The sequence below is a fragment of the Phallusia mammillata genome, chromosome 5 (genome assembly GCF_965637545.1).
Source record: "Phallusia mammillata chromosome 5, kaPhaMamm4.hap1.1, whole genome shotgun sequence".
Taxonomy (NCBI): domain Eukaryota; kingdom Metazoa; phylum Chordata; class Ascidiacea; order Phlebobranchia; family Ascidiidae; genus Phallusia; species Phallusia mammillata.
Window position 1 is genome coordinate 5,485,827 of NC_137256.1, and position 21,125 is coordinate 5,506,951.

At 37.9% G+C, this 21,125-nt stretch overlaps 7 protein-coding genes and 1 long non-coding RNA gene across 9 annotated transcripts; 6 read left to right on the forward strand and 2 right to left on the reverse strand.

Annotated features, from left to right (window-relative positions):
* The first annotated feature begins 101 nt into the window (after nt 1-101).
* On the forward strand, nt 102-2,028 carry LOC145229009 (katanin p60 ATPase-containing subunit A-like 1). Its single transcript, XM_080094247.1, has one exon. It carries the CDS (start codon nt 138-140, stop codon nt 1,653-1,655), a length of 1,518 nt encoding a protein of 505 aa, XP_079950373.1. The 5' UTR covers nt 102-137; the 3' UTR covers nt 1,656-2,028.
* On the forward strand, nt 2,007-3,166 carry LOC145229010 (NIF3-like protein 1). The gene has a single exon (XM_080094248.1). The coding sequence runs from the start codon at nt 2,007-2,009 to the stop codon at nt 3,153-3,155; it is 1,149 nt and encodes a 382-aa protein (XP_079950374.1). The 3' UTR covers nt 3,156-3,166.
* Nucleotides 3,167-3,269: 103 nt separating this feature from the next.
* On the forward strand, nt 3,270-7,517 carry LOC145229012 (DNA oxidative demethylase ALKBH2-like). 2 transcript variants are annotated; one of them, XM_080094249.1, is made up of 3 exons: nt 3,270-3,442; nt 5,111-5,261; nt 5,727-7,517. In XM_080094249.1, the coding sequence occupies exons 1-3, from the start codon at nt 3,276-3,278 to the stop codon at nt 6,210-6,212; spliced, it is 804 nt and encodes a 267-aa protein (XP_079950375.1). In that variant the 5' UTR covers nt 3,270-3,275; the 3' UTR covers nt 6,213-7,517. The 2 variants fall into 2 exon arrangements, with proteins under 2 accessions (XP_079950375.1, XP_079950376.1); XM_080094250.1 differs by having other exon boundaries at nt 3,374-5,054.
* Nucleotides 7,518-7,562: 45 nt separating this feature from the next.
* On the reverse strand, nt 7,563-8,805 carry LOC145229014 (thiosulfate:glutathione sulfurtransferase-like). Its single transcript, XM_080094253.1, has 4 exons — nt 8,603-8,805; nt 8,094-8,239; nt 7,829-7,976; nt 7,563-7,724 (listed from the first exon to the last, which is right to left on the reverse strand). The coding sequence occupies exons 1-4, from the start codon at nt 8,626-8,628 to the stop codon at nt 7,676-7,678; spliced, it is 369 nt and encodes a 122-aa protein (XP_079950379.1). The 5' UTR covers nt 8,629-8,805; the 3' UTR covers nt 7,563-7,675.
* Nucleotides 8,806-9,049: 244 nt separating this feature from the next.
* On the reverse strand, nt 9,050-9,849 carry LOC145229013 (thiosulfate sulfurtransferase/rhodanese-like domain-containing protein 3). The gene is made up of 4 exons (XM_080094251.1): nt 9,724-9,849; nt 9,510-9,658; nt 9,299-9,449; nt 9,050-9,204 (listed from the first exon to the last, which is right to left on the reverse strand). Exons 1-4 carry the CDS (start codon nt 9,750-9,752, stop codon nt 9,156-9,158), a joined length of 378 nt encoding a protein of 125 aa, XP_079950377.1. The 5' UTR covers nt 9,753-9,849; the 3' UTR covers nt 9,050-9,155.
* Nucleotides 9,850-10,586: 737 nt separating this feature from the next.
* Nucleotides 10,587-11,983, forward strand: LOC145228169 (complement C5-like). Its single transcript, XM_080093171.1, has 5 exons — nt 10,587-10,633; nt 10,747-10,858; nt 10,924-11,004; nt 11,651-11,814; nt 11,878-11,983. The coding sequence occupies exons 1-5, from the start codon at nt 10,587-10,589 to the stop codon at nt 11,981-11,983; spliced, it is 510 nt and encodes a 169-aa protein (XP_079949297.1).
* Nucleotides 11,984-12,589: 606 nt separating this feature from the next.
* On the forward strand, nt 12,590-19,824 carry LOC145228170 (venom factor-like). Its single transcript, XM_080093172.1, has 18 exons — nt 12,590-12,789; nt 12,850-12,982; nt 13,924-14,048; nt 14,117-14,177; nt 14,461-14,552; nt 14,993-15,087; nt 15,292-15,370; nt 15,481-15,669; nt 16,445-16,502; nt 16,968-17,128; nt 17,250-17,373; nt 17,450-17,609; nt 17,859-17,966; nt 18,325-18,410; nt 18,707-18,846; nt 18,918-18,969; nt 19,341-19,510; nt 19,576-19,824. The coding sequence occupies exons 1-18, from the start codon at nt 12,613-12,615 to the stop codon at nt 19,822-19,824; spliced, it is 2,259 nt and encodes a 752-aa protein (XP_079949298.1). The 5' UTR covers nt 12,590-12,612.
* Nucleotides 19,825-20,310: 486 nt separating this feature from the next.
* Nucleotides 20,311-20,981, forward strand: LOC145229930 (uncharacterized). The gene is made up of 3 exons (XR_013860517.1): nt 20,311-20,552; nt 20,689-20,773; nt 20,907-20,981. It is a non-coding gene; the product is annotated as an uncharacterized LOC145229930 (long non-coding RNA).
* Nucleotides 20,982-21,125: the final 144 nt, after the last annotated feature.

The window sequence follows — 21,125 nt, forward strand, 5'->3', positions numbered from 1 at the left end:
AAGATTATATTTATTTTTGCTTTTAATTTTATTTACTTCTTGACAACTAAGACCAGGTTTAAATGACATTTGTTCCTTATGAATGAGCTTAACATTACATGGTGTTTAAGTTTACAGTTTCTTTAACAGGCATCAAAATGAGTACCACCAACTCTAACTTAGATGAAATCTGTGAAAATGTTAAAATGGGACGTGAGTATGCCTTACTGGGAAACTATGATACTGCCATGGTGTACTATCAGGGAGTATTACAGCAAATACACAAACATATGAATTCAGTCAAGGATCAAGAAACTAAGAGCATGTGGCAGGGTGTAAAACAGGATCTTAGCCATGAATATGAAAATGTTAAGGACATTACAACTACTTTGGCAAGCTTCAAGGGGGAGAACAGTTACACTGCGCCATCTCGTGGGGGAAGAGGAGGATTTGAAGAACCAACTAGGGATCCAGATGTGTGGCCACCTCCAACTCCAGTGGACCAAGGTCATAGACCGGCACCTAATGTCAGAAGGAACAATCCACCACGTGCGAACCCAGCCAGGCCTAGTCCCCAGCCAGCAGTAGATCGTAGAGTTGGAAGGATGAACAATCCAGGCCCTGCCAATCCAAAACAAGATGATCGTCCCTACAAACGTCAAGCAGATAAAGTAAAAAAGGGTGAAAAGGGGCGTGCTAACTCCCCTCGAAGAGGTTCTGAGCCAAACAAGGATGAGCGTCGCTTTGATCCCACAGGTTATGATAAAGATTTAGTGGAAGCTATTGATCGTGATATTGTGCAAAGAAATCCAAGTGTACATTGGACTGACATTGCTGGTCTAGATGAGGCTAAAAAACTACTTGAAGAAGCTGTGATTCTTCCATTACTTATGCCTGATTTCTTCAAGGGCATTCGCAGGCCATGGAAAGGTGTTTTGATGGTTGGACCTCCAGGGACAGGTAAAACTCTTTTGGCTAAAGCAGTTGCAACTGAATGTAAAACTACTTTTTTTAATGTGTCCTCTTCTACACTGAGTTCAAAATATAGAGGAGAATCTGAAAAACTAGTCAGGCTTCTTTTTGATATGGCAAGATTCTATTCACCAAGCACAATCTTTATTGATGAAATCGACTCAATCGGAAGCAAGCGGGGAACTGGTGATGAGCATGAAACCAGCAGACGGGTAAAAGCAGAACTGCTAATACAGATGGATGGAGTTGAAGGAGCAACTGGTGGAGATGATGCGACAAAGATGGTAATGGTGTTGGCTGCCACAAACTTTCCATGGGATATTGATGAAGCTCTTAAGCGCAGATTAGAGAAAAGAATTTACATTCCTCTTCCAGACACAGATGGCAGAGAGGCCTTGCTAAGAATTAATCTTAAGGAAGTGGAAATGGCTGAAGATGTTAATTTGAAGTTAATTGCAGAAAAACTTGATGGATATTCTGGTGCTGATATTACAAATGTATGTCGTGATGCATCACTAATGGCCATGAGAAGAAGAATTGCTGGATTAAAGCCCGACGAAATTCGTAATCTATCAAAAGAGGAGCTACATTTACCAACGACAGGAGAAGATTTCTTGCAGGCATTGTTCAAAGTCTCAAAATCGGTTTCTTCAACTGATCTAGAAAAATATGAGAAGTGGATGAAAGAGTTTGGTGCTGCTTAACTGTGAATTTTTAGCTTCATTGGGTAACTGTGAAGAATACAACTTGTCAGTGTACTAACATAGCTTGTGACTCTTCTTGTACAGTATTTGTTTTGCTCTTGCAACAGCACTGTTTCTGTACACATGTTTTATTGACTGCTCGACTACCCCCACTGTAACTGCTTTCCCTAATAATGGTACATGTTATAAAGTTCCCTAATCCAAAAAATTATTCCACTAAGTGTGTCACTGCATCATTTACAAACAATTCTTTGTTATTTGGTTTGAATATTAACAAATGTGGTGTCAGTATTACCTATAAATTCTTTGTGTGCTCTTTATAAAAATGTTTTGATCTTAAACACGTTCTTAATGCAATGCCAAGGTTCTGTATTGGTGCTAACTAATCAATTTCTGCATTTAATTGAAGATATGTTCCAGTTGCATAAGATTATTTCTAGGCTGTCAATCCATACCAAGACTGTGAATTTGTGTTTTCGAACCAACATGAATCTAAACGCTGTTGTATCAGTCCTTGATAATATTGCTCCTACAAAACATGCTGCAGGCTGGGACAATGTTGGCTTGTTAGTTGAACCCACTCAACCTCATATAATAAAGAAGATTATGTTGACCAATGATTTAACCCCAACTGTGATGGAAGAATGTGTGGTAGAGAGTGTGAACATGGTTATATCATACCACCCACCTATCTTTAATGCATTAAAACGACTTACATCATCATCCTGGAAAGAAAAAGTTATTGTTACAGCCATAGAAAATAGAATTGCTGTTTATTCACCCCATACAGCATGGGATGCTATTGATGGTGGGGTAAATGACTGGCTCAGTAAATGTCTCGGTGATCTGGAGTTTTCCAAACCATTACAGTGCAATGAAATCACCCTAAAAACATCTTTATCATTTGACATTGATTTATCTGTTCCCATCGATGTTGCTTTTACGAATGAGCTAAAGGAATTATTTACTGTGACTCAAGATATAATTGGAGAAAATTTAGCCAGATTAACAGTCACTCTGAATGAAAGCGACCAACAAAAAATAACTTCTTTGGGCAAGAAATTTAGTCAAGACATTCAATTTTGGCGAGGGACCCCAGCAATAAAACTTCCATTACCAAATATAGGTTCTGGCCGCCTTTGTAAATTAGCCTCTCCTGCAACTATTTCAAGCCTAATTGAAAACATTAAGTCTCATTTGGGTATCTCCCATGTTCGATTGGCCCTTGCTGAAGGCAGTTCTATAGTGAAAACAGTGGCACTTTGTGCAGGAGCTGGTTCATCTGTATTAAAAGGTGTGAAGGCTGACTTGTACCTCACTGGTGAAATGTCACATCATGATGTTCTGGATGCGGTGTGTAATGGAACAAGTGTGGTGCTATGTGAGCACACTAACACTGAACGGGGCTTTCTGAAAGTTATGAGTGACCAGCTGTCCATTCTAAAAGATATCAACGTTATTATCTCTAAAAAAGATGAAGACCCATTAAAAGTGTATTAACAGTGTATTTTCCAATTTAAAAGTGAGAAGCGAAATGAAAATTGCACATGCATTTCATATAATTTTCATTGTGTTGCATATGTGTACACAAAATTTTACTGGGAAAAAATGTTATAATGTATGGTGTGTTTCGTTGGGCGACTTAAATGTGTGATTCTGTACATTTTTAAAGATGAAAGTCCTAGTACTTTGGAAAAAGTCCTGCTCTCTTCTACACAACCGTTGCCATGTTGCCAGATGGGATCAATAAAAGTTAAATGTGGAAAGAATTCAAAAAACAATTCAAGGTGATACATACTGTTCAGGTGCATATAAGTCTTACAAGGTATGGATGCAGGAAAAATAATGTACATAATGGAGTTATCATAAATTAGTGACCTGTTTATGTGCATCTCAAGAAGTTTTAGGTCTGTTTCCATTGAATGTTGTATTTGTAGTGCAGACACAGTAGTTCGGGTTGTTGATTCTTTAGCTGGCCAGTTAATAAGGTGAAGAGGTGTACGATAAAACAAAACATTGATGTCACTATTATTTGAAATTTGACTGTGAGTTTTGACAATTGAGTGAAGATATTCAATACAAGGCAACATTCCACCTTCATAAGCCATTCCAAAACACAAAAATGTGAAAATATTGAGAACCATCCAGCTGCCACATAACAACTTAACATGCTTTATATGGCTAAGGCAGAATGAGCCCAAAACAACTAATGGAACAGTCAATGACAGCAATACATAATAATCATGAGGAGTAAAAAGCAATACAAGCAACAAATTGGCAGTGATCAAAGTCCACATCATGTTTACGGACCATTTCAAGTTGGAAATTGCACCATTATGGGTTTGAGTGAATGTCTTCCAAAAAGCAAAAAGATACAAGGGAGACAGTACAAAAAGCAACTTGGCTGCTTGAAAGTCAATGGCAGTTACCTCAATGTATTTGCTAAACTGGTCATAAGGCGCAAAATTCAGTTTAATAAATAAGTTCGACATTTGCTGTATTCCTGTGTCATACAGGTCAACCAGTTTCTCTGGAGTTGAGAAAAAGCAGTCAATTAAGGTCAAGATTGCAAAAGTAAAAGTACACCCAAGTAACAAACTGATGGCCTTGGAAACAAATGTAGTTCTGCTTCTTAACAACCAGAAGACTAATGGCAGCAACACCATGCCAGCGGACTGTACATCCACATAAGTAGCCAGAGAAGATAAGTAGGAGATCAAAAGTACTTGGTTGTGCGAGTAGTCCTTGCATATGATCAAAAATAGAATTGTAGTTACCAAAACCAGTTGAAATGTGGCAACAAAAGTTCTTGTGCAAAAAATCCAACTGATGGCAGAACTGGCAAACATGAGACTAGCATAATGAGCTTTTTCTTGACTGTTGTACAGTTTAAGTGATATTTTATAAGTTAGTATGTCAACAACAAGACTTGTTATTGTCATGAAGAAACGAGGTACCAACAACAACGTGTAGGGGGTAATGATTGAAGGAAATAGTTTTGAAATATATTGCAGCAACAAAAATGGCAATCCTGATGATAGAAGAGGGAACAGTACGGGTTGGCTTGAATGTCCATTATTCACAATTCCAAAGACATTAGCTGCAAAAAATCATTGTAAAAATTAATTGTTATGAATACTATCAATTGTATGTATTTATGTTACCTGCTGTCAGTTCTGATGATTCTGAAAATTCCCGCTCAGAAATTAGTCCAGTTTGAGGTAAAATGCAAAGCATAAACCTCAAAGCAATCAAATGAAGCCATATCATTTTAAGCCATAAGCAGTCCATAATAAGTTTATTTAACTAATTTCATTCCAGAGGTTAAATAACTATTCCTGTGACAAAGTAAATGCAGAGTTTACAAACACAAACAAGTATCCCTGTGCAGTTGTCCAGGTTTGATTTTTTTTGTTTACAAATGATGTGAAAGTTAATTACTACCCTTGTTTCAGTGGTGACGGAACTAAATCAGTCAAGTATTATGAGAAGGAAAACTTCAATGTAAATTACAGGATGTTATTTTCTAAAAATGAAGCAGATGAGTTGTTTCACCAGTTGGAAAGTAATGTGGACTACTATTCAGGAGACCTTGCTAGGATCAAGGTACCAAGTTTGTATGATAAATACACACACTTTTCATTAATGTGTTTGGCACAGTGTTGTACAGATACTAAGCACAGTTGATAAAATGCCAGAAAAGAAAAAATATAAACAACCAGAATGGGATTCTAGACCAGTCTATGTCTACAGAATATGGCAGTTCCCTACGAGATTTTGGGCATGCAGGACAAACATGTCCTGTTTGTGCACGTACAAGCGACAGAGGCCAAGGCAAGACAATTAAATGCCTTTGGTGCAAAATTTCTGCATACAAGGGAAAAAACGCAAACATTTAAAAAAAATTAATCCTGTGTGCACCTGCCATACTTTGCAGACTAGATTCTAGATTTGACTTCTCTATTCTGCAAGAGTGTATCCTATTTTAATTGCATATCCTCACATTACATAAACCGTATTTTATTCCATTTTTATTGTTTTCTGTGGAAATGTCTGCTATTTTCTTGTTAGATGTTTGGAAAGTGGGTTAATATTCCCAGGCAGCATGTTGCATATGGCAGCAATGGATTGCACTACAAATTTTCAGGAAACACTATCCCAGCAAAGCCATGGAGCAGTGTGCCATGTTTACAACAAATCAAGGACAGAGTGGAATCTGTATTGGGTGTTACATTCAACTTTTTGCTTATTAATCGGTACGCAAATGGAATGCAGTACATGGGTGAACACAGGGATGATGAAAAAGAGCTGGAAAGTGATGCTCCTATTGCATCTGTATCCTTTGGACAGGAAAGGGACTTTACGTTTAGGCATAAAGACTGTAGAGGTAAGCAGAAAAAAAGGAGTGATGTACCCAAAATTACACATTCTTTGCAGCACGGAAGCTTGCTGGTTATGAATGCACCTACAAATAAATTTTGGTACCACGCACTTCCCAAGAGATCTCACACAAAAAATCCAAGAATTAATCTAACATTTCGTGTAATGAAAGAGTAGTGTGTACGTTATCACAATGACGTTTGAACTATCACAACGTTTTATTGATGTTTAGCACTACTGTTTACAGTGTCCGACAATTGCCTATTGCAGCGGTTCTCAAAATGGGGTATGTGGTCCTTTAGGGCAGGGCTACTCAAACTTTCTTTCTTTGTGACCCCATTTTAAAACAGAAATTTCTACGCGAACCCTTGATGGGTATGATGTAGAGAAATATATATATTTTATATATATATATACCATCTATTGGCGCCTAAAAAGCCTAAATTTATTTCTAACTTGATACACAGGTTGACAGTCTTAGTTTTTATGACGTCATAATCTATATTGTGACGCCTGTGGTATATGCTTTTTCACATTGTTTGCACACAATAGGCATAAAAAAGTTTGGCGCATTTGGCTACTAGGCTGGTAAAACTCTTTTAAGTTCTACAAAATGTGTTTAAGAGCAGTTTGAATACACGGGAATGAGTAAACAATAAATGTACGCACGTATACCATTTATTGTGACTGACATAATAACCCATAATGTTTCGCGACCCCAAAATTATATTGACCCCAATTGGGGTCGCGACCCACAGTTTGAGAAGCCTTGCTTTAGGGGTCAGTGAGGCAATGTTGGGGGGACCACGAAAAGGTTGAAGTACTTCTATGTTCTATAATCTTATTTGCCATCACTTTAAATCTAAGTGGAATTAAGAATCGATTGTCTCCGTTGCCAAACAGTAGCCTTTATTGCATGAAAAATGCAATTGTTAGCGCACAATCGTAATGCTTTTGTTTTGTCTATGATGTCACAAGCTGTCTTTGGATCATTGTTATGCGCAATTTTGCATAACTAGCTAAAATCCTGCAATCAACTGTCGTTTTTCTGAAATACACATTCAGGCTTCAGGACCGCGAGCCCTCGATATAATGGCAAAGGGACCGTTTGGAAAAAATATGAAAAAGTTTGAGAAACACTGGCCTATTTGAAATTTTAAATAACGCTACGCATGGATAATGATGTACGCATTTATTCAATTAATCCGTATCATGCGGGTAAGGTTTACTGAACCGTGGAATTGTAGATGTAAAATCCTATGGTGCATTTTTTGTTGATTGCAAATGTATCTGTGATGTTCGCGAAACGTACCGTTTTGGCCGGTTTTGTTTTGCGGCTGTATCGGGCGCACGCCGCACGATGGACATCAACACGTGACCTAAAACGTAAATTTAAAGAGTCTCTGTGAGCGCGAACACTGGTGGCGGTTATGTCAATCTTGTTCAGCCAATTTTATCAATACAAAATAATGCCAATCACAATGTTTCTACAACTTTGTTTGGTTTATTTGTCTCTGTTTGTGTATGTCAAACTTCAGTGCGGAAAAATATGGAAATTTCGTGATTTTACAACAGCAAAAAACAGTTCGAAACATCAACAAGTCATGCTGTGATGGGCTTATAGAAGAACGTCTTGATGTTCACTTCCCCTCTCCGTACTTTGAGTAACCGCCATCAAGGTTTTGGGAACTAAAAATACAAACAGTATCATTACACCAGCGCCAATAAGCGTTTGATTTGAAGTAAAACGATTACGAAAATTTAAAGAAGGCGGTAGTGGGATTTCCACTCACTTCTTGATTCCTAACTTATTTGCGAGTACAACTGCTCTTGATCCTCGTCCGCCATGTTGACAGTGGAATACCACCTCATCTTCACCCGAAGGCTGATCAACTCCATACTGCTGCTTGAACACCTCCTTCGACAGTTTTAAGGCATTTTCTGATAATAACACCAAAATACTTCAGGTAATGATGATTTACTGGTTACAAAGGCTTTAGATGTGCTATTGGTGTGAACTATGTTTACATTACAACGTCTGAAATCGTGTTAGCCTACCTAGTTCTGGAAAAGGAATGTTGATACTTGGTTCAATAAGGCCATTATCCTTTCGTTCTTGTACATTGCGCACATCGACAACTAACAGTTTCTCCTTAGCAGCGAGTTTTTCCCTCAGTTGCGCAGGGTTAACTTTTTGATCATCACTGCAAATAAAACTGGATTTAAACAAGCCATCACTCAACCACACAAGTGTTACCGGTGTTGAATCACTTCCCTTAAGTATGAACAACGGAACTACCAGGCAAATCCAAAAAGGTTCAAATAATAAGTTATAATATTAACACGTACATTTATATGCGGTTAAGTTGTAACCTGTTTCCTTATTTTAATAATAGTGCACTAATAAATTAATACATGTTTACAGTATTTTCAGCTGCAACTTATTCAGTTGGTTGTGCACTGAATGACTTGCTTACAAGTAACAATGTCACTTTGTACAAGTTCCTAGTCCAAACTTAGTAATGACCCTGTTACAGAAACAAAGACATCATAACGGAAACTCTTACCGTAAATCAGCAATATTATGTGCCATCTTTGCAATACTTAACAGCTTAGATGCAGTTCCAGAGTCTGTGTCTGTCTGGTTGCTGTCTTTCGGCACAACAGTACTCCAACATGAATTATCGACACGATCAGTCAACCATTAACCAAGAACGCTTCCTTTCGTTTTAACGGCGTGTAAACTTGCGCAACGTAGAATTTTGCGATGCTTTCAGTGGGTTTGTCTATTCTTTAGATGTGCCCGCAAACAGTGACTTTGCACTTTGCAGAATGAAGGTAATAATGACTAACGGAGGCTAAATATAAAAAAATACGGTGGAAATAGAAATGAAACGGTGCACATTGCTTTTGTCATGTAGAAACCACAAAGCATACTCTTCTTTGCCATGCGATGACAGTTACGAAAAAACGTATCATACACTTTTAGCCGATTTGTAAACACTCCATGCATATAATATTTTTGGTTCGTTTATTGCTTTTTTCTATCTGGTATCCAGTGTTTAAGAACAACCCATGTCACTGTCAGCATGGCATTATTTGTACATTGTTTTTGCATTATTAAAACGATCTTTTCCATGTACTCTGTCCACCCTCCAGGTTTTTCACTCTGTAATTGAAAAAAAGGGATAGTCAATACGCACAGTGCCCGAAGCAAAATTTACAAACGGTTAAACATTGACAAAGTCAGTTGTATTGCATACTTGTCAAAGCCCAGTGAGTTGGCGGCAATCACTGCCTTTGACGCCCTTCCGCCTTTACCACAGTTAAAAACAATTTCTTCGCCTGGTTTTGACGGTTTTGGCAGCCCATACTTAGTTTCAAAATCTTCTGGTGACATCTGAAGGGCTGTCTCTGAAAATAAAATAAACACATGCAATCATGTTTTATTGGCCAACAGCTCAATACTCTTACCAAGTTCCAGCAAAGGAATGTTCATCCAACGTTTTGCATCAATCTTTCCGCTCCTGGCAACCTGGTCAGGGTCACGCACGTCAATTACGACAACCTGATTCTTTGCTACTCTCTCTTTCATGTTTTCAATCGATTCCTGCTGGTCGGGTCTGTAGACAGGAAAAAACAAATTAATCTACCTTCCTAAAGCTATTAACATTTCAATCGAAACAACCTGAGCGGGGTGACTTCCGGCTGATGCATTTAATTTTGCTACGACGACACTTTACAGCAAAGACTTCAGCTGAAAACTGTAGCTCTGGTATCGCAATAATTATGCGTCGCGCCTTTGTCGCATTTGTTCAAGTGCACGCATGGCTAGGCACGGGAAATGACGAGTCAGCAACTAATCGCTGCGTCACGCTTGCACGAATGCTTACAACCGAAATTTTACGAATCGCGCGATACTATCAAACTAACGAACTTAGTTTTATTATTTTACCCAAATCAACAACACCTTAACAGTCTAATGCGATTGCATTTACTTGGCTTTATGTCAACGGCAGTGGTGGGATTAAAATTTTTTGTCAGCCGGTTCTATCACAAAAGTCATGATTTTCAGTCAGTTCTGTTACAAAAAGTCCATTGACAGTAACCAGTAAAGCTAATCGGTTCGCTGATCTCATAAAAGTTCGTGAGAAGGTTCTATAAAACCTGTGCGAACCAGCTGAATTTCACCACTGGTCAACGGGTACTAATGTAGTTAGGAAAAATAATTTGCCTAAGGGCCAAGGTTTATTTGCTTCTTCAAAAGCTAGACTGTTTTATGCGATGGAGGTCAAAATAGGCTATTAGGCTACTTAAATTTGCCAACCTATACGTTTCCGACTCGCCCCATCGAAACCCCATTGACCGGAAACCCGCATTTCCATAAAAACGGCAATTCTTGGCATTTGTTTGAGCAGGCCCAAATGGCGCGCGGCGGTTTATGTGTTTGGCCTCGTACAGTCGTACAACAAACTTATTAGTAGGTGTAAGTAACTTGTGAAAGACTGTATTTTTTTAGAATTCAGCCCTGACTTTAACTATACAGTGGTGATGATTGCAGTTTTAATACTCTGTGCGCATATTTCCGCCACGGTCGGGTAAGTACTAAGTTCAGTGGAATAGATAATTAAAAATTTGATCAGTCATTTTTCATGCAAAATTTTAGCAATCTGTTACTTGAGTTTGTATAAGAATTTTTGTGTCTATGCAGACTTGACCATACTATCGTCGGAACCAAAGAGTTCCGAATTGGATCTGACAACAACGTTCTGCTTAACTTCCATGGGTATTCAGGCACTGCGAGGGTGATTGCGTTTCTTCAGGTAAAGCGTAAGTTTAAGCACTTGGATTGCATTTGATGTAAAAAGCTGCTTTGTTTATTTTCTAGACTCTGCCCCGTCGGAGACGAATTTTTGCCCGTACGCAAGAAACAGTCAACGTTGATGCACCAGTTCTTTTAAGATTCAACGTAACTTATAACAAACTTTGCAAATAGTTCTAACTTCTAATGCAGATCGAGTGACTTACACACAGCTTCTGTGCGGTACCGCCTATACCTCATGGTTTTGTAAAAAAAAATGGATGGGAGTGGCGTACTCCATCATACAGTGCATGTGGTATAAATTTCCTCTTATAAATAACGACCTATTCTTTTTCAAATAGTGCAAAAGTTAAGAGGTCGAGAAGTCATGGCTACCGTTCCGAATTAAATTAAACAGGCCTATGTGATAAATTAAAAAAAATTACTATGAAAAAAACAAAAAAAATTTTTTGAGAAACACTGGAACTATTTTGTCAACAAATACAAAAACATTTAAAACGATGAGTTTCAAGATCAAATCTTGCAATTTCGAAAGAGTTAAATATTGTATAAAATCGTTTTTTAGTTATGTGCGCACATTTGTTTGGAGAAATGGGAATATTAATCGCTTTCATTGTAGAAACAGTCTTGTGCGCTAAGTTGTACTAAGTTACATAGCCTATCACGTATTTTAATTAGAATTACATAAAATCATTTCGATGTGAGACAGGAAAAAGAGGAATGGTGTTGTCTGCTCTGTTATCTTGCCGTGGTAATGCAGTTGATCTTTGCTTTTGGTATTTGACTCCACCAGGTCTCGCAAACCGATTTGGTTGAACCGAGTAACGGCGGCGATATGTACGTGGAATTACATGTCAACGTGGAGCAATCAAGACGAAACTTTAGAGAAACCATTCCGGTTCTTCTTAACTTCACCAGTGGTTACATGTTTGTAACAACCGACCGCCCCGCTTACAGGTACACAGCTACTGTCATTACTACTGAACTTAACCGAATCTTATTTAGTAAGTTGTTTTGCAGGCCAGGGGAAGAGATGAATGTTGTTGCCATGCTCACCGATCAGAACCTACGGAAAGCAGTCAATGTTCCTGTAGAAATTATTTATAAGGTCATGGACCATATTTGACGATTGTTTTGGGCCAGATTAAAAACGTTAACGATTGACCGATATTAATTACCCACTCCCAAAAACATTTAACATTTTAAACTTATTCACATTTAAAACATTTGTTGCAAAAAAATACTGCTAAATTTCAAACTTCCATATATCAAGTAAAATTTCTTAACTTGAAAAACAATTGCAGACTCCTTTGGAACATGGTAAAATCGGCATCATGAAAATCAGGAAAACGACAACGGCCAACGAATTCATTAAATTTAAGTATCAAATTCCTTCCGAACCATTACTGGGAAAGTGGTACATCGAGGCCTCCGCCCCAGTACGCTTTTCTGCATTTAAAGCATAATTTTGTTTTTTTGTATGCTATTGGCAACTAGGTGATAAAGAAAAGTTTTAGTGAGTGAGATAGAAAGACAGCAAATTACATATGGCATAGTTACTTTTATTTTTTCTTAACTGATGGTCTGTAATGTTTAGACTCTTAAAATCACCAGTCAAACCACCTTTCTGATAGACAAGTACAGTAAGTGGATCTTTTTAACGGATTTTTGTGCGTATTTGATAGCGTGGGGGAAGTGTTATATTGAGTGCTTACTTTGTTGCCAGCTTTGCCAACATTTAACGTCAAATTGAAAATGGACCGACATTTCGTTCTGCCCACAACCAATTTTGTCAGTGGAACAATCAACGCCGAATACAGTTATGGCAAAAGGGTTACTGGCTCTTACTTTTTGTTCGTCAACCTTGTGCGAGGTGACGAAGCATCTACAACTGTGCAAATCTATCGTCAACCGGCGCGTTTCACACAAAGGGTAAAATATCTACATGTTTTGAAGATGCAATGTGCGATATAAAATTTTATCGTTGTGCAGGCGGGAATCGTCAGCGGTCGCAAACGCTTTGAGATCAGCACAGATGTAATAACCAACGCCCTGGGTGAAGGTGAAACCATGGACGATCTTGTTGCTGAAGGTGCTTCTCTTACTGTGGAAGTAGCGGTGACTGGTAAGTTTGCATTCTAATACCCTTTTACGCGCTGGACACAGTTTTCCGCGAATTTGAAAGTGAAATATTTTAAGCAATACATGTCTGGTCACCAACGACTTAGGAGGCCTTCACCGCGCATCGTTGGAGAAATACTTAAACGCCAAAGATTTTGTGTGACATTAGTTTCAAAAGTAAGCAATAGTCATATGGCGATTTTAAAGGCGATGTAACTGCATCGCGTTTAGCTGTGGTCGATCAAATGTGGCCTTTACTATTTCTTCCTAAAACGTTTCAACATGCACAGCAATTTCTATAAGTAATTGGTCTAGTGCAGGGGTCACCAAACTCCGGCCCGCGACCACATTTTTTGGTTTGTCAAATCGCATTAATAACTTTGTAACATTAAAAAAAATAATCTACTTCTTACAAAAGTTTTCCTGTCGCGATATGTAGAATTGATATTACCTTGTTTTATGGGATTACATCGCCCAGGATTGACCCAAAGCCAGTTTGTTGCGTCACAAACAAGACTAAAAGTGTTAATTGTGCGCAAACAATTGCTTTCTTTGGTCACTTGTTACGTAATAGAGCTTGTAGCATTGCTTGTAAGATGAGACTAACTATACAATTTAATAGTCGCATCACCAGATTTTTAATGGGATTATAGAAAGACCATATCTTGGCGCCCCTATCAAAATCGCCTTGCGGTCTAAGTTCGCAAAGACGGCGCTAGGGCATGTAAACTATCCGGCCCGCGCGAATTATTATTAAACTTATCCAGCCCGCAGTAAAAAAGTTCCCTGGTCTAGTGTAATTGTGTTGCAGTGTTTTCTTATACCAAACGAATTAAACTCAACTTAACCCAAAACATGCAAATTGTCAATGGGACCATACAAGTCAGCGTATCATTTAATTACGAACTGAATAACTTCCTTTTGAGTCTCTAAATTGCTTTGCAGGCCAAGCTGAAAGCATTTACGAGACCGACATTGCGTCCGGTATCAGGTTTACAAGTTCGCCCTACGTCATTAAAACTGACCGCAGCTCGCGATATTTCAACCCAGGAATCGTGTATGAAGTAAAGGTAAGTGGGCAAAAGTTTTTTTTTTTCTTTTTTGAAAACTTCTGAGTAAAATGGATGTTTGTTTTCAGGCCGATGTCTTGGATGCCGTAACGTTGCAACCGCTTCCAGACATTCCAGTCCACATCACTGGTTAGTTGAAACCAATTAATTGCGTTTGTAAACAAAACCTAATTACATCCTAGCAAGGTGGTTAATTAAGTATATATCGCTACAAGGACAGTCTGGCTTTTAAAAACCAAAAAAACAAAACATATCAGTTGTATTTTTTTAATAAAAAGTGAGCCAGATCCACTCTTGAGTTTAAACTTACAATTCACCTGTGTTGCTCAAATATGGGCCGATTTCCGATTTTTTGATTTTGTGCTTTTTGCTTTGGACGTAAAATTTAATAAAATAATATATTTTGAATAAGTTGGAAACATATTCAAAACACAAGATTCCGATGGGGAAGGAAAAGTAACAATTGATTTTGATACGACCGACATACCAGAGATGATCATAGCAGTAAGTAACTAAGTCAGTTATAGCAGTAAGTAACTAAGTCAGTAAGTTTTTGATTTTTAATTTAGAACACACTGATGCTGTGTGTGACAACTTCAAAAATATGCTGTACCAGATTAATTAAATGCTTTAAACGAAACACTTTGGGTTGTAGAATGAAATTTATTAAGACACAGAATGACCCGCTTAATTTTAGATAAATTGGCACATGCACAAATCCCCTAATCAACATATTGTAAGCATTGTATCAGATTTGCATTCATTTAGGTTAAAATGTGTTTAAACGCATATGTCACGTTTTTGCACAGCGTTGAGCTAATTTATCATTTGGAAAAGTTGTTTTTTATTTTATCTATTGGTATTTACAGGACAGTGCAGCACAAGCTGTTTTTAAAATAACACTGCAATAGTTTTACTTTAATCAATTTTTTTTATTTGTGCAGCTAAAAACTGGTAACCAGGAAGGCCAGTTCAACACCACGTTTACTGCACAAAAGCACGATGCCACGGCGTTCATGTCTATTACTTCAAAACAGAAGTTCGTACTACAACCATACTATCGCAATTTAGACGTGATTATATCCTCTGCACATATTATTGTTTAAACATGTTAACCTCTTGTTTTGTGGTCATGGATTTCCTTATGGAGATGATATACTTCAATCTAATAATTAATTTGTTAACTTGTTCAAATCAAGTCTCGACAGATTTGCTTGTAATTGCTGTTTCATATCCTTTGCAGGAGTGCTGTTGTTGGAGATGATTTTGTGGGTCAGTTGCGATTTGAGCCAGATGATGTACGTGGTGACATTCGATATTGCGTAAGTTGAACATTCTAATGGACTAAAACAAAATGATTTTGGCTAAGCGTTTTTTTTGCTTTGTTACCAAATTGGCATGACTTAAAAAATGGTTTCTGTGTTTTTTACAGATTGTCTCCAAGGGACAAATTGTGGGTCAAGGGCACATACCAAAGTCTACGAAGGGTGACAAAACGTTAGATATTCGCGTCACTCATCAAATGGTTCCTTCTGCTCGCTTGGTGGCGTACTATATGCGGGGCAACGAACTTATTTCTAATTCCATGTGGTTCGATGTCACTGACGTGTGTGCAGGGACGGTACGTGCTGAATGTAACGGCTAAATGTGTTTTACTTTGTCAAAGTGGCTAGGAATATCAAATATAGTCTAGGAAGTCATTTTTTCTACAGTACTTTTTGTTATGCCTGTGTCGTTGTTACATGAATTTTTTTTGTTTTATTTCTGTTTCCTATCATATAACCCAGTAGTTCTCAAACTGTGCGTCGCGACGCCCTGGTGAGTCGTTTTAATTTTCCAAGGGCGTCGCAGAATATTTCCGTTTCGTGGCTGAACTCAGTTTATCTCATAAAAATGAAGTTTCAGTGCGGTTGACGTATATGTACGTCCAAATACTTTTTGCGTAAAGTGCGGATTGACGTTTTACCTCAAATGTTTTTGATCAAAAGTCCGCACGTGATTGCCGGGTGCACTAAAAGTGTTGAGTGCAGTTTTATAACTTTGTCGAAACTAAAATTGTTCTCTAAGTGCTGTTTAATAGATTTAAATTAACTGTTTATTGATAAGTTTCCCCATTACCTTTTATTTGCTGGTGCGTCGCAAGTCCAGAAAACTTTTCCAGAGGCGACGCAACCAAAAAAAAAAAAAAAAAGTTTGAGAACCACTGATATGACCGCTTGCGTAGCCCAACTTTTTTAACTTTAAATTCTGACGATTAGGGTTGAAATTTTGGAACAAAATGCACACCTAACGGGCGGTTCCAGAGTTAAAATTATTCCACTTTCACAACTATTGGGGCATAACCAGATCTACTTTTATTTTGAACAAAGTAAATGTAAAATTAATTGCCGTTACAGGAACTCTCTATCGAGACAGAAAACGCGCCGGATGAAACTATACAAGTTCGGACACGAGGTTAGGGTGCCTGCCACAAATCACATCATAGATTTTTCAAACTGTTTATTTTTTCCACTTTTTAGATTGAAGCATTTGGGTTGGCGAACGCAAATTAATTCACCATAGTGGACTATTGACGATTTTTGCTCTTTTACAAATTCTTCTTAACTTTATCGACATGTAAACCTATACAAAAATAAAATAAAATAGCTTGGTTAGCGTAGTGCACTTAGCCCGTGCTAAGCCGGGTATCGGAGACAAGATAAAACTGTTATTTTAATTACAGACCCTTACTCAAACCCCAATAGCCCTAACTGTGTTAGTTTTTCAAAAAAAGTTTTAAAAATTAGAATAGGCTTGGAGGGACTTGTGGGTGAGACCGGAGCTTGGCATTTAGTGGGCTTATCCGGCATGCAATTTTAGACTTTTTCAATTTCCGTTGACTTTTGGTAAAAACAGTATGATTTAAGATTTTTGTTCAAGGCAATCCGAACGCACATTTTCATTTATGGGCGGTGGATCGCGCAGCTTACTTTGTATACAACGGCAGTCGTCTGACGCGCGACGTAATGTGGAGCAAAATGCAACAGTACGACAGTGCTTGTTCTCGCGAGGGCGGAAGCAACAACAAGGACGTTTTTCAGGTAGTGGATTGTTAAAAAGCCAATAATTACGGTATGTTTCCCCCTTTTCCCCTTCCCTTTTAGTTTTAATTTTGCAGATTTTTAGGGTGATATCGCAATGTTGTTGTTTTTTACTTTCTAGGAAGCAGGCCTTTTTGTCGTCACTAATGCTATTCGCCCAACCAGGTACACTCACCCAGTTTGTGCCCGACCGGTGTCCAGACAAAAGCGTCAATTGGATTTAGATGCGGCAGAAACTGACTTCGGTAAGAAGTGGATTAAAAGCGTATGTTTTGGGGGCAACTGTATCGTTTACTTTTCGTATTTAAATGTATTTTTAAGATTCGCATTTCCACACGAAAGATTGCCAACTGCACGGGGAGTTTGTAAGCTATGGCGACGAAACATGCAGTAAAAGGCGGGATCGTGTCCTTGATAATACTGGCAGTGTGGAGTGCGCCTTATCTTTCTTCCGTAAATGTCGTGAGACAGAACGCAGGCGGTAATCAAACTCTACGCTTTGCTAAAAACAGTTTACGTCGTTGTGAAGCCTTTTCTGGTGGTTATGTAAGAAAATATTAACTGTAAATGTTTAAACAGTGTGTTTAACTTTGTCTTAACGAACACGCGATTGCAATGGTGGTAATATTATAATATGACTGTCTATCACAAGTTTTCAATGTTTTACATTTTGTTTCAATGTTTTACATTATGTTTGCAACATCAACTGCATTTAATTGTTAACATTTAGATGGTCCTTCGGAAGATCAAACCAAATCCAAACTGTCTCCAGTGCCCTCCAGCGAAAACAAAGAAAAAACTTCGATGAAAACTGGCTCTGGATTACTGATTTTTTAAGGCAAATAATTGAAACCAACAAATTAAATCGGAAGGACGAATAAGGGTTTTTTTCTTCCTTTTTTCGGCAGGTTCAGATTGCAAAAATTTGAACATCTTATTTCGAACAAAGAGCTTTCAGTGTATAGTTTGTATTGGACATTTTTCATGTCTTGGTTATTTTTGAATGTGCGTTTGCGACGTTTGCTTTTACGTAATTTAATTTTGTTTTCTTAAAAAAGGCACATCTGGTTTGATGATTTGCAAAAGAATTTTAGTAGCCAATGACCACTGATGGTAACAACTGTATAAAGATCAATTTATTTAATAAAAAGACATTAATAGATAAGTCATATTTTTTCTCATTAATCTCTCCACAGTAACAACGGTGAATGGCATAGAAACAGACCTGTTCCTGCAAGCATCAGCACCTTTGAACTTAATGCCTTCAGTTCGAGCAATCAAGGTAAGCGGCTGCAAAACAGACGCAGACAATCTTAATTTACAGTAGGCTACCATTAAAAAACGTATGTAACAACGATACGTTTAAAAGCTTATTTCAATACTTTTATTTCATAAAACTTTAAAAATAGAATCAACCAGCTAGTTCTATTTGAATAAGATGCTGATGATGTTGTTGGAGAGAAATATATTTTTCAGTCTTCAGGACAAATGACTGAATGTTTTTCATAAATTATTTTTTGTCTATGTTTTTTTCCTTCAGTCTCCGGTATGGTATTTCTTTTGTGAATTTTTTTGCAGGATTTTGTATTGCCAGACCTGCTCAAGTTCTTGTTTTTAAAACGGTCTTTATCCAACTCTATCTTCCATATTCCATCCGCTTTATGGAGCAGACCAATATTCGATATTCGGTTTTTAATTACAATCCTAACGAAATTCAGGTAAACAGTGCGCTGACTTCCAAAGAACAGAATCCCAACACCACAAATGCTCCTAAAATTGTTTCATACAGGTTAATGTAAGGATGATGCACTCAGAAGGCCTGTGTTCCAAATATCCAGCAAGTAAGACGGCAACTAATTTGCTTCGTTGGCGTGTCAAATTTTCCTTCGCGATTAAAACAGAGTTATAAGCGGGCCGAATCCTGAACCAAGTGCAAACATAAACAGCCCGAACCATAAGTTTTTGTTTAAAGTAAAGAAAGAATTTGCTCCCAAATCAAGACTTATTAAGGAAAAGTTATAACACAAATGTGACGGAGTGCAAAGTCAGGCCGATTCAGACTTCCGAAAAGCCCGGCCCGATTTATAACTCTGGTAAAATATAATTTTTAACACGCAGTTTATACCTTATTAATAAAGCAACATATTTTTCTCCATATACCCTTAAAAATTTAAGTCTCCAACGACCCCTATAACAAATTCTATTATTATAGAAAAAATGACACCGATTGCCGTTTTGACGGTGCCCGGAAACTCAGCTAAATCTTCCTACATTACTGTAATGCCAATTAAAACTGGAGTACAGAATGATTCCGCTTGGATCGAAATGACAGCCAACTCGGGGGTGGGAAACGACGCGCTCAACAAGAAATTGCTCATAGAGGTCTTCGCCATCTAGTGGTGCCAAGCATTAAGCCAAATATAACAACTGTTTGTAATGTTTTGCAGCCTATGGGTATGATAAACGAAAGTTCCAACACCTTTGTGCTCGACCCTCCCAAAAACTTCACCTTTAATTTCATCATTGATGACGATTTTCAGCCACAGACTCGCAAGTGCAGGATTTACGCATACGGTAAAACGAATTGCTGTTCCACTATGTCAGTGGTATCCAACCGGGGAGGAATTTCACCCAAGAGGAATTCAAAAACTTTAGGGGAGGAATTAGCTATATTTTTTACATGTGGTTGTAAATAGACAATTCAGCTCTGGAAATATAACCTATGAAGTGATAAAATACCCAATTGTAGTATGACCTACTATGTAATCTATTGGAAAATCTTCTAACACCATACCTCACGGCAGACCCACATTTGGAGAATATTTGATAGGTGGTGAAGAGCATTTTAGCCATTTAAAACGACATATCTCTAAAATTGTCTTATACGGTTAGGGCTATTAGGGTAAGGTGCAAGCATTCACAATTCAATAAAACTAGCAATAAAACTTAGTTTCTAATGTAAAATTTTTAAAAACTTGCATCCTAACCCTACCGCTCTTTAGCTGCTATAAAAATAATGCAAGTTGTTGCGCAACCTATCGAAAATTAGTGTGGGTATGCCGTGAGGTATGGTGTTAGTGGCACTACCTAATCTATTGGGGGAAGATTGAAAATATTTTGATTTGTTAAATGAAGAATTCGTTGAAAAAGGTTGGGAACCACTGAACTAAGAGTATGATTGATCTATTGCTAAAAATCGACTATTTTCTCTTAGCTAACATCATGGGACCCATAGGGGTGCCGGATCCGATAACAAAAAAATTCAACAACCTGCAAAAACTAATTTATAAACCGACTGGTTGTGGGTAACAAGTAATAGTGAAAGTTGCTCCGATTGTTTTTGTGCATAAATACCGACTTGCCACCGGACAAGTGGTGTCTAGTGGACCCGAAGAACAAGAAGTGATCAAGTATATTCGACAAGGTAATATGTCCTGGCGTAGTTATGAGACTTTATGCTTAAAGCGTTATTGCCAAAATCGCATGGGGTAAATAAGTTAGCTAGTTAAGTTTGTCTAAGCGTGAGGTTAGTGAATACTTACAAAATCTTTTGTCAACAGGCTATGAGATTCAGCAAGGGCACCGATCAGATCGGGTTAATAAACGAGCATGGGCTATGTATCGCGGTTCATTGCCGAACATTTGGTGGGTGGGTGTGCGAGCATAATATTCTCTTTAAAGCTAACTTTAAAGCATTATACTTGTTTGTTTTTTTGCCTATCCTGGGACCACCTTTGTCAACTACCTATCCTTAAAATATTATTGCTCGATGCCACAGGTTAAATGCCTTTGTCGACCGAGTGTTTATTGAGGCGTTGGACATTATGTTTGACCTTGACACGAGACAAATCTGTTCGTCACTATTGAAGAACTCTGCTTCAAAACTAAAACAAGCAGTGTTTGTACTACAAGACATGAATAAGTTCTTATGATTTTCGATGCAGCAGGGAAAACTTTGAAAAGTGAAATTTGGCCCTGTCGGGAAAATATATCTGTC